We start from the raw sequence: 13,042 nt of genomic DNA on the forward strand, positions 1-13,042 counted from the left end.
ATGGAGGCTGGGGAAGTGGAGATCAGACAGTCAGGAGGAATGATGTGTTGCGGAGAGACCTCTGCTTCCGAGGCATCCGAGGAACGAGAGAGGGCATCGGCCCTAATGTTCTTGTCGGCAGGGCGAAAATGAATTTCAAAGTTAAAACGGGCAAAGAACAACGACCACCTGGCCTGGCGAGGGTTCAGCCGTTGGGCAGACTGGAGATAGGAGAGATTCTTGTGATCGGTGTAAATGATAACTGGAAATTTTGATCCCTCCAGCAGATGTCTCCATTCCTCAAGTGCCAATTTAATGGCCAGTAGTTCTCGATCCCCGATGGAGTAGTTTCTCTCCGCCGGAGAGAAGGTCCTAGAAAAAAAACCACAAGTAACAGCATGCCCGGAAGAATTTTTTTGTAGAAGGACCGCTCCAGCTCCCACTGAGGAGGCATCTACCTCCAATAGGAAGGGTTTAGATGGGTCAGGTCTGGAGAGCACGGGAGCAGAAGAAAAGGCAGACTTGAGCCGTTTCAATGCGTCTTCCGCTTGGGGAGACCAGGACTTGGGATTGGCATTTTTCTTGGTTAAAGCCACGATAGGAGCTACAATGGTGGAAAAGTGTGGAATAAATTGTCTGTAATAATTGGCGAACCCCAAAAAACGTTGGATAGCACGGAGTCCGGAGGGGCGTGGCCAATCCAAGATGGCAGAGAGTTTATCCGGGTCCATTTGTAATCCCTGGCCAGAGACCAAGTATCCTAGGAAAGGAAGAGATTGACATTCAAACAGACATTTCTCCATTTTGGCATAAAGTTGATTGTCTCGAAGTCTCTGAAGAACCATGCGGACATGCTGGCGGTGTTCTTCTAAGTTGGCAGAAAAAATCAGAATATCGTCCAGATACACAACAACACAGGAATATAAGAGATCACGAAAAATTTCATTAACAAAGTCTTGGAAGACGGCAGGGGCGTTGCACAGGCCAAAGGGCATGACTAGATACTCAAAGTGTCCATCTCTGGTGTTAAATGCAGTCTTCCATTCGTCCCCCTCCCTGATGCGGATGAGATTATAAGCACCTCTTAAGTCCAGTTTGGTAAAGATGTGGGCACCTTGAAGGCGATCAAAGAGTTCTGAGATAAGAGGTAGAGGGTAGCGGTTCTTTACCGTGATTTTATTAAGTCCGCGGTAATCAATGCAAGGACGCAGGGAGCCATCTTTTTTGGACACAAAAAAAAATCCAGCTCCGGCAGGAGAGGAGGATTTGCGGATAAACCCCTTTTTTAAATTTTCCTGGATGTATTCAGACATAGCAAGAGTCTCTGGAGCGGACAGAGGATAAATTCTGCCCCGGGGTGGAGTAGTGCCCGGGAGGAGGTCAATAGGACAGTCATAAGGCCTGTGAGGAGGTAAAGTCTCAGCTTGCTTTTTGCAAAATACGTCAGCATAGTTCATATAAGCCTTAGGGAGACCGGTTACAGGGGGAACCACAGGGTCACGGCAGGGAGTACTGGGAACCGGTTTAAGACAGTCCTTGAAACAAGAAGTACCCCAGCTCTTGATTTCTCCTGTGGACCAATCAAGGGTTGGGGAATGGCGTTGAAGCCACGGTAATCCAAGGAGAATTTCGGAAGTGAAATTGGAGAGGACCAAAAACTCAATTTTTTCGTGATGAGGTCCGATGCACATTAGGAGGGGTTCCCTGCGGTAACGCACGGTACAGTCCAATCTTTGATTGTTAACACAATTGATGTAGAGGGGTCTGGCGAGACTGGTCACCGGGATGTTGAACCTGTTGATGAGAGAGGCCAAAATAAAATTTCCTGCAGATCCGGAGTCCAAGAAGGCCATAGTAGAGAAGGAGAAGATGGAGGAAGATATCCGCACAGGCACAGTAAGGCGTGGAGAAGCAGAGTAGACATCAAGAACTGTCTCCCCTTTGTGCGGAGTCAGCGTACGTCTTTCCAGGCGGGGAGGACGGATAGGACAATCCTTCAGGAAGTGTTCGGTACCGGCACAGTACAGGCACAGATTCTCCATGCGGCGTCGTGTCCTCTCTTGAGGTGTCAAGCGAGACCGGTCAACTTGCATAGCCTCCACGGCGGGAGGCACAGGAACGGATTGCAGAGGACCAGAGGAGAGAGGAGCCGGGGAGAAAAAACGCCTCGTACGAACAAAGTCCATATCCTGGCGGAGCTCCTGACGCCTTTCGGAAAAACGCATGTCAATGCGAGTGGCTAGATGAATAAGTTCATGCAGGTTAGCAGGAATTTCTCGTGCGGCCAGAACATCTTTAATGTTGCTGGATAGGCCTTTTTTAAAGGTCGCGCAGAGGGCCTCATTATTCCAAGATAATTCGGAAGCAAGAGTACGGAATTGGATGGCGTACTCGCCAACAGAAGAATTACCCTGGACCAGGTTCAGCAGGGCAGTCTCAGCGGAAGAGGCTCGGGCAGGTTCCTCAAAGACACTTCGAATCTCCGTGAAGAAGGAGTGTACAGAGGCAGTGATGGGGTCATTGCGGTCCCAGAGCGGTGTGGCCCATGACAGAGCTTTTCCGGACAGAAGGCTGACTACGAAAGCCACCTTAGACCTTTCAGTAGGAAACTGGTCCGACATCATCTCCAAGTGCAGGGAACATTGTGAAAGAAAGCCACGGCAAAACTTAGAGTCCCCATCAAATTTATCCAGCAAGGATAGTCGTAGGCCGGAAGCGGCCACTCGCTGCGGAGGAGGTGCAGGAGCTGGCGGAGGAGATGATTGCTGGAGCTGTGGTAGTAGCTGCTGTAGCATCACGGTCAGTTGAGACAGCTGGTGGCCTTGTTGCGCTATCTGTTGCGACTGCTGGGCGACCACCGTGGTGAGGTCGGCGACAACTGGCAGTGGAACTTCAGCGGGATCCATGGCCGGATCTACTGTCACGATTCGGCTGGCAGGAGGTGGATCCTCTGTGCCAGAGAGGGATTGGCGTGGACCGTGCTAGTGGACCGGTTCTAAGCTGCTACTGGTTTTCACCAGAGCCCGCCGCAAAGCGGGATGGTCTTGCAGCGGCGGTAGCAACCAGGTCGTATCCACTAGCAACGGCTCAACCTCTCTGACTGCTGAAGATAGGCGCGGTACAAGGGAGTAGACAAGAGCAAGGTCGGACGTAGCAGAAGGTCGGGGCAGGCAGCAAGGATCGTAGTCAGGGGCAACGGCAGGAGGTCTGGAACACAGGCTAGGAACACACTGGGAAACGCTTTCACTGGCACGATGGCAACAAGATCCGGCAAGGAAGGGGAGGGGAAGTGAGGTTATATGGGGAAGTGCACAGGTGAATACACTAATTAAACCAACTGCGCCAATCAGCAGCGCAGTGGCCCTTTAAATCGTAGAGACCCGGCGCGCGCGCCCTAAGGAGCGGGGCCGCGCGCGCCGGGACAGGACCGACGGAGAGCGAGTCAGGTACGGGAGCCGGGGTGCGCATCGCAAGCGGGCGCCACCCGCATCGCGAATCGCATCCCGGCTGGAAGAGGTATCGCAGCGCACCCGGTCAGCAGGTCTGACCGGGGCGCTGCGATTGCGAGGATGTTGCGAGCGCTCCGGGGAGGAGCGGGGACCCGGAGCGCTCGGCGTAACATATGCACAATATTAAATTGCATTATCCTATAGTTTAGATTTGGGAATATCATGTTAATATTTTTACATACATTATCCCACTTTATTTCCCTTGTTGGCTCAATTTCTGCCTGCCATTGTTGAAAGCTTTCATGGATTAATTTATTTTTAGTCAACCTAACCATAGTTTTATACACATATGAAATATGTCTTTTTTTTTTTTTTTCTTGTCATTATTTTAACTATTATATCAGGGTATGTTGAATGTATGTTTCCTCCTCTACTTATGAATTCAAGAACAGCTCCCTTGATACTATTATTTTCCAACCATCCACCCTCCTTTAATTTAAATTATTTTTTTTAATACTATCCAACTCTTGAATTTACCCTTGTCCCATACATCCTTTATCCTCAAGCATCCCTTAACCCTGAATGAACTTAAGTTTCCCAATGCACTCATTTCTTGTATGTTTAAGTTATCCAACAATAATGCCTCATCCATTATTCCTTTATCTCCAGTTCTTTCCTAAACAGCTTCCATGTTTTAATCAAGCTTTTAATCATCAATATTTTCCTCCATCTCCTCTTCTCTAATTTCCCTGATTCCAATAACTGAAAGATGTCCATTGGCACCCCTTCGTTTAAAAAGATATGGGGACTCTTAGTTTCACGGCTGGGTTTTGGAATAATGGGGAAGTTGCTGTGTATCAATGTATCAGATATCGCCACTCTCCTCACTAGACACGTTTTAAAGGAAAACAGTCATCCTGTATACACACACTAAACCCAATATATGGGGTTATAGTGTGGGTGAACAGGAGACCAGTGCGGGGTCTCTGACTAAGATACCTACCTTCAGTCCAGCACCTCTAAAGATCAGCTTCTATCTTCACTGAATTGCACACTGGCCCGCCAGGGGAATTTAAATATTCATGGTTGCTTGTGCCTACTGAGTGCTCACGTGACCATGAATATTCAAATTCACCTAGCGGGCCAGTCTCCAGCGGGCAATTCTGCGAAAATAGAATCTGATCTTCAGAGGGACCGGGCGCCAGACTGCAGGTAGGTATATTAGTCAGAGACCCCGCATCGGTCTTCTGGTCACCCGTACTATAACCGGGGGTATTAGGTTTAGTGGGTGAACAGGATGACCGTTTTCCTTTAATGCTATCTCAAGGAGGTTCTGTGACCAATTTTTCATCTGGGTCTAAGAGCTTCAGCTTATGCCACTGGGCACATGGGCAGCAAATATAGCAACTTCTAAAACAACTGTAGTAGAATTTCTTAAACAACTTAGTGTATTTTATTATAAGCTGGAATCACTTTGTATATTCCTGACGTGAAGTGATACCCTATTTCTAGGATATAGTTTCTTGATCGTTAAACTCCAGAACCTTCACCAATCATGAGAAGGAAGGGGATGCAATGCTAGTATAATTCTAAGTCCATTCCTCTTTGAATTTTTTCCCCCTGCACAGTGTCCCCCAGCTCTGAAGACAGCCGGAGTGCAGCTCTGCTCAAGTCAATGGGGCCTGCTGCAGGTCCTCAGCTTGGTGGCTCTGCAGGGTATATATTAGCTGTCACTCATTGATGATTGGTGGGGATCCCAGAGCGATGACATATCCTTACAATACATCATCAATACATAACACCAGAGAAGTTGAAGTTTTTCTGCATGAACACACACATGATAATCTCTATACAGTGTTACACAACAGAGCTACAAAAATGAATACAATGATAACAATTAATAAAAAAAATAATGAAATATTTTTTTTCTTTCTAATGACTAATAGAATCAATGAAAGAAATATAAAATTGCAATGACATAAGACATTTCCACTTAAAATAACAATATGTTTATTTCAAATATTTCTGCAGATTAACATTAATATTGTCTTGTCCTATGGATCTGAAGAATTTTCCAATGGATGTACAAACATGTGCAATGCAGTTGGAAAGCTGTAAGTATTGTATGGACAATGTTCAGTTGCACTTGAAGAATACTGGTCAGGGTATAAATGCAATATATACCTTTCCTAGTTGCTAAATGTATAAAATTGCCTATTTATTTCATAGCCAAATGTCAAGGAGGTGGGGCTGAGCTGCTTAAGTGCCATAGCCTGATACGCCTCCTTACTTTTCCTCACCTCCCCGACAAACAGGGCTCTGTATGTCCATCATACCCATGTCCCCAACCTGGTTTTTGTATTTAAACTTGTCTTTATTGTATATATATATTTTTATGGGACTCGGGGTTGTCTAATTTATGTTTTTTTTTTGTTTGTTTTTTAAGAATTAATGCAATTTACATTAACAAACTGGTCAGTATGTATTTTATTAGTGAGATTTTGTAGGTTTATTAGACTCAAAAGGGTCTGAAATCATCATACAGCTGTATAAAGCAGGGCTTAGCGTGTCAACAAAGCAGAGCTAACCTCATCATTTGGCACAACGTATCATAACAGTAGATGTATACTGTGGTTTCTATGGGGCAACATGAAAAACATTATATGGCAGATTTACTATCACAAACAAGCCAAAATTCTGGCATAATTTGTGCCGAAAACCTGTATTACATGACTTGTGCCACATTTATTATAAGTTTTAGACGCCCTTAGGCCTTGGGGTGTGGTCTTTGGAAAAGAAATGTGCCTTTTGTAAAAAGGGTGTGGCTTAAGATGGGACACTGGCACAAGATTCTGGCAACGTTAAGGCCAACTAATACTAATAACATGTTGGGCATTCATGATGTATGTAGCCACCCATCCACACTTGCTGGATTATTACACTGGATTAGCCAGGGGCTTCACTTTGGTCAGTATTTGGCTACTGTCTTATGTTACATATTCTTTAGGAGCCAACAGAAATGATCAGTAGACAACAGAAATGGTCAGTAACAAATTTACTTTAATACAAATGGATCCAAAACAACTCTACCCGTAATTGCAATAGAGGGGGATATCAGGCTCCATCTATCCGGCAGGGTTAGGCCTAAGTGTACAAAATTGGTCAAGGCAGTCAAGTGTTTAAGATCTAATGAAATTGATTTTGTGGGTTTCCCACTTGTACATAGAATATCGTCGGCAATATGAACAAGTATTTAGTGGTTCAAACAAGTATCTGAATCTATTTAGATAATTACAGTTGTCGTGGCAACCAGGCAAGAACTCTAATGAACAAATTAAGAAATTCTGGATTAATCATTAACTTTTAAGCAATAGTACCAGAGCTGCAAACCTAATCTGCCTTCTCCAGTAAAAATCCATACTAGATGGCCTATTGGATATAACATGTCATTGTACTGGATAAAATCCAGGAAGAGAACCAAATGGCACCTTTAATGAATATATTGCAGAAACCAGCATTCCCATCCCTCATCTCCATGCTCTTTGCTGAATCTTGTTGCTTTGTAGTAATTTAAAGGGGTACTCCGGCGCTAAGACATCTTATCCCCTATCCAAAGGATAGGGGATAAGATGCCTGATCACAGGGGTCACACCGCTGGGGACCCCCGTGATCTTCCACGCCGCACCCCATTAGAATCAGCCCCCGGAGCGTGCTCGCTCCGGGTCTGATAACTAGCGATCACAGGGACGGAGCATAGTGACGCCACGACTCCGCCCCCGTGTGACGTCTCACTCCACCCCATCAATGCAAGCCTATGGAGGGTACGTGACACGCTCTGGGGGCTGATTCTAACGGGGTGCGGCGTGGAAGATCACGGGGGTCCCCATCGGTGGGCCCCCCGCGATCAGGCATCTTATCCCCTATCCTTTGGATAGGGGATAAGATGTCTTAGCGCTGGAGTACCCCTTTAAGCTTAATGAACACATTTTAAGGATCCTCTGCAATACATAAAAAATCACAGAAAGTTGTCTGTTTTTGGAAATTGTGAGTGTGATCCTATGTAGAAAAGAGGCGACAGGGACAGCAGCTCAGTACCTAGTATTGCTCTGGGCAGTAAAATGGATGATCTGACCATTACTGCTCCTTCGGAGTAAAGTGCACAGCTCCGCACATGGAATCATCGCTGAACAGTGAATCAAAACCGAAGAAAGAAAAATTATTTACTGTCAAAGAAAGATAGAATATTTTCAGGAAGTCGATTACTGGAACATTTCTAGAATGTAGAAGTAAAAGGATTAGAGGGATTAGACTGTCACCACAGCTGGCCCAGTGTAGTAGATTCAGAGCGTTGAGCACACTCATTGCAGACGGCATTAAAGGGGACATGCCTGTTTTAGTACATACTTGCATTCCCTGTAGAAATATTTTTCTGGAACATTTCTTCTTAGAACTCTACATTGGTCTGTTCCTCTGATATTCCTGTTGGAAATGTATAAATACATTCATAAATAAATGTTATTCTTGTGCTTGTTAAAGAGTGTTTCATTGTTCACATCCATTCAGTGTTGAAACTGTCGGACTGTGTTAGTACATGCCCTAATGGCAAGAGGAACTTTATAATGCAGAGTTTTAAGGAAAAAATGCCCAAGAAATAGAATTATTTATTAAAATAGTCAGGACAGCTGAAAGGATAAACAAGAATCCAACGAGGGGTCACTTACTTAAATATATCCAGTAGGTCCTGAGATATGTTCCCCAGAAGATCCTTTGCTCAATTCAGTGAATCGTGTGCAGGGGGCGGGGCTTCATGACTCCACTTCACCAGGATGTGGAGTCACAGACAATAAATATGTAAATTGAGCCGGTGAAGCCCCGCCCCTGCACACGATTCACTGAATTTAGCAGAGGATCTTCTGAGGGACATATCTCAGGACCTACTCGACACATTTGAGTAAGTGAACCCTTGTTGGACTCCTGTTCACCCACACTATAACCCAGGTTTAGTGTGGGTGAACAGGCTGACAGTGTTCCTTTAAGGAAAAGCATCGGTAAATAGATGATAACTTGGATTTGCAAGCTTTTTGCTAAGACCACACTAGGGGTGAGACTTTTTTTTTTAACAACAGGTCCCCTATTTGGCAAGATGGATGTCCGCAGTGTAGTGTGTCAAGAAAAAATATTTTTACTGTAATAATCAAATATACCAAGTGCTAAGTAAGGGGAAAGCGCTAAAGACGTTTTCATTTTGTGAAAGTACACCTCCCAGCATCTTCCCTATAGTCTTTCCCTATAGTTCTTCATCTGGTCAAGATTGACAAGACTTAATATAGATTCATATTTCACTCTGCAATGTCAGTGCAGAAATTCTGCTGAACATAGCCTAACCCCCCCCCCCCCCCCCCCCCCTATATCTCTAAGGTGTCCATAGGCTTTGCCAAGTATCTCGTTGGAATACTGTTGGCTAGAATACAGTACATTGGTATACCATACCATGCCTAAGCAATACTGAAATGTTTACTATGGTTTTTAATACAAGTGAATGTGCAAAACGCCCACCTTGCAGATTCAGTATACAGCTGTATGGTGGGAACCTATCCCTGCCAGTTCCAGTAACTAAAACTTCATTATTGGTTCAGTCCGCAGAACGGATGAGTCTAATATGTGCAAGTTGTGCGAAAAAGAGCCGGCTCTAACAAAATGAAGAGGTTCATTAGTAAGAGGCCTCGGAGCCGGGTAGACATTTCCAACAAAAAGCAATGGGAACATAATGAAGGTTTTTATTTAGTCTGTTTTAAAGTCATTATTTTATGAGCATCATTATATAGTGTAAGATATTCGGAGTCTGTTCCCAATGAAGAGGGATAATTAGAATTGTGTTTCGCATGTTAGAAGCTTTTTCCTGCACAAATGAGGTTGAAATGTCTGATTTTCTCTTCTGTGAGACATTGATGTGCCTTCAATTTCCAATCTAATCATCTGTGCTTTGTTTACCCTAGTTGGATACACAATGAATGACCTTATATTTGAATGGCTGAGTAATAGCCCAGTGCAAGTTGCTGATGGTTTAACGTTGCCGCAGTTCATACTAAAAGAGGAAAATGAACTTGGATACTGCACAAAACACTACAACACAGGTTTGTTTGTTACACTTTGCCAACATTTCCCTACCTGGCTTTGTCATTTCTAACTGTAGGGGTCATTCACAGTGAATAATAAGTGTATGCAGTGTGTTGATACATAGAACAGCAGCCATGAGACTATTGTGAGCCCAAACTGTACCACCAAATAGGTTTTTCATCACATAGATACATAGTTAGTGCTATAAAAAAAGAGATATGTCCATCAACCAAGGAGGTGAAGGGAAGGAGTATGGGTAGACAAAGACGAGGAGACGCGACTCTATATTTCTGCATAGGTATTAATGTTATTTTTATCTAAGCCTGATTTAAAGCCTTTAGTTGTTTTTGCTGTGACCAGTTCCTGAGGTAGATAGTTTCATAAATTCACAGTTACAAATAATTAAGAGTTAGAAAGGATTTGGAATACATTTGTGATTTTCTATCTAAGGAGATGTAGATCTGGTACAATTTGTAAAGTAGAAATCCTGAATATAGTGTTAATTTTGGTCCAAATCTATAACTATGGAGGTGAGCGGGACTGCTCCAATTACTTTCATGCTGCAATGTCCATTTCAGAGAGTTACATGCGCTATGGCAGTGATCTAGGCATGGTAGATTTAATTACAGGTTCTCTTCAATTAAAAATTGTCATGATCTTGATAAATATTATAACCCTTACATTGTCCTCCCCCTCTCATAATAATCAACTATAATAACTTGTACGGTCTGAAGTGGGTGTGATAGTGGTCATGTGTGTGGAGGTATTATTTAGGCATTACGCAGTGGTATCATTACATATCGTTCAGTCTATAGGACTGTTCTCTAGCAGTATAGAGGATCATGGTATAGTGAAAATATGTGCTATTAATATATAAGCAACAATGTTATATGATATATATGTATATAATTCTTTGGGAGAGTGGGGGAGGGTAAGATGTACCATTGCTTGTGCCCCTGATCTTTTAAAGGGAATTTGTCAGCTCCATACCAGGTATAAAGCTACAGACACCTACAGGTAGCTAATAGGAGCAGAGCTTTCTATCTTTATTAACTACCTGCGGGTGTCTGCAGCTCCTCAGTTGAGGGGCTCCAATAGGTTAACACAGGGATCAAGACCTGCAGGAATGCATGGGAATGGAGTTCCTGCACTTTTTCCAGTGCAAGAACACTGTTCCTATTAACAAGAGTCCTGCATGACCAGCCCTTGAATGAAAATCTTGGGTGAATTCCCTCACTTTTTTTCCCCAGGACCTGACTCCTGGGTTAACAGATCTCTACCCCACACTCCCATAATGTGTCCTGGGCAGAATCTACAGCAGTATAATCCTATATAAATCGGTAGGACTCAGGGGGAAAGTTTGTGTGGTGTTCTATGTGCATTACCTGTTCTTACATTCTTAGGCCTTTTCATTATGTTCCTTCTTAAATGTTGGCCAATATGTTTATGTGCCGGGTCACCATGAGCTATGCCTGATATATTACATGGTGGTCTAGTGTGGAAATAAAAACTATCCCAGCAATGTGAGGAGTTAATTGTTCTCATAGAAACCGGGTAGATATATTGCAGTCAGATTTTCTGGCAACTAGTTAGCTTACTGTAGCTGTGTCTCAATGCTATTCTAGGCAGCACATATGTAGAAAAGAGGAATAGGAAAAATAACATGATGCATGACATATGCCACATACATCCGTTGAGGCATGTTATTAAACAGTACATGGGCGAAGTACCCACTATACCAGTGGTCTCCAATCTGCGGACCTCCAGATGTTGCAAAACTACAACTCCCAGCATGCCTGGACAGCCAACGGCTGTCCAGGCATGCTGGGAGTTGTAGTTTTGAAACATCTGTTGGTCCGCAGGTTGGAGACCACTACACTATACACCAGCGGTCTTCAAACTGTGGCCCTCCAGATGTTGCAAAACTACAACTCCCAGCATGCCCGGACAGCCAACGGCTGTCCGGGCATGCTGGGAATTGTGGTTTTGCAACATCTGGAGGGCCACAGTTTGAAGACCACTGCTATACACTATTTTTCACTCCACTGTCCATGGTGCTGAAATTCAAGTAAAAAAAAATTATAATAATCCTAATTTGATATTCAGTTTATAACATATTTAGAACATTTTCAGACAAGACTCTAAATATAGTTAAAAAAAAACAAGTTAACCCCTTCAGTAGTAGCAAGACAAAAATGGGAGAAACCTAAACGTTAAAGGGGTACTACCGTGGAAAACTTTTTTTTTCTTTTTAAATCGACTGGTGCCAGAAAGTTAAACAGATTTGTAAATCACTTCTATTAAAAAATCTTAATCCTTCCAGTACTTTTTAGGGGCTGTATACTAAAGAGAAATAAAAAAAAAAGAAATGCATTTCCTGTGATGTCCTGACCACAGTGCTCTCTGCTGACCTCTGCTGTCCATTTTAGGAATAGCAAACGTATGCTTCGCTGGACAGTTCCTAAAATGGACAGCAGAGGTCAGCAGAGAGCACTGTGGTCAGGACATCACAGGAAATGCATTTCTTTTTTGAATTTCTCTTTAGTATACAGCCCCTAAAAAGTACTGGAAGGATTAAGATTTTTTAATAGAAGTGATTTACAAATCTGTTTAACTTTCTGGCACCAGTTGATTTTAAAAAAAAAAGTTTTCCACGGTTGTACCCCTTTAAACCTAAGATAACAAGAAAAAAGAGATAACTTAAGAAAAAAGATTGTACTGGAAAGAGATCAAGTAGGAGGACCACTTCCAACCATCCCACAAACCTGTTTTGTTTTTTTTTTCTGGTATCCTTCATCGTACCAAATTATAGTGAGATATGTATACACCCCCTACAGTATTTGTACTGCTGTAGACTTACAAAAAATATACATATACTTTGTATTAGCGTCCTCTTAAGGTTGAAGTCACACATTTTTTTAAATCAAACTACCCATAAAAAAAAACATCAAACCAGTTATAGCTAAATAAGTAAAATATGTTAATTTTACAGGCATTAGGCTGAGCTCACAATGCGTATTTAAGTTCACCGTATAGATAGAGGTGATAATAGATGTGGTAAACTTTGGTTTGTATTTTTAGCCTATGGAAAATTTTAGCCATTCCGTCATTCTTTTCTGACATTTGGTCAGGTTTTAAAGCACTTTTTGACATTTTGAAATGTGTTATCAGACACTTTTTTTTTACCTTTTTCATTTATTTTGCTACGACAAATACTTCTTTAATGGTCCAAAACAGCAGTAAAAAGCTTTAAAAAAAAAATTTGATGACTGTAACGTTACAGCTGTAACATTTTACTAAATGGGTATTTCCAGCTGTTTTTCCACTGAGTTATAAAAACAGGTCAAAATACTTCATGTGAACATAGCCCTAGTCTGTGGAGTTCAGTCTAGCAAAAGAAAATTAACTATCTTGCTTCTGTATTTTAACCTGCTAAATACATCATAGATCCAATAGCATACTGCTACTGGTGGTGTTGGTTCTCTCTACTCACCCTA

At 42.9% G+C, this 13,042-nt stretch overlaps 1 protein-coding gene across 3 annotated transcripts in view; it reads left to right on the top strand.

The window, feature by feature from the left end:
• Positions 1-13,042, top strand: part of GLRA2 (glycine receptor alpha 2) — a 177,045-nt gene that overhangs the window by 50,720 nt on the left and 113,283 nt on the right. For all 3 annotated transcript variants that reach the window (XM_056559167.1, XM_056559166.1, XM_056559165.1), the window contains 2 exons: positions 5,460-5,542; positions 9,425-9,562. In XM_056559167.1, the coding sequence (XP_056415142.1) occupies positions 5,460-5,542; positions 9,425-9,562 (221 nt within the window). The remainder of the gene's footprint in view (positions 1-5,459; positions 5,543-9,424; positions 9,563-13,042) is intronic.

The sequence above is a fragment of the Hyla sarda genome, chromosome 2, assembly GCF_029499605.1.
Source record: "Hyla sarda isolate aHylSar1 chromosome 2, aHylSar1.hap1, whole genome shotgun sequence".
Taxonomy (NCBI): Eukaryota; Metazoa; Chordata; class Amphibia; order Anura; family Hylidae; genus Hyla; species Hyla sarda.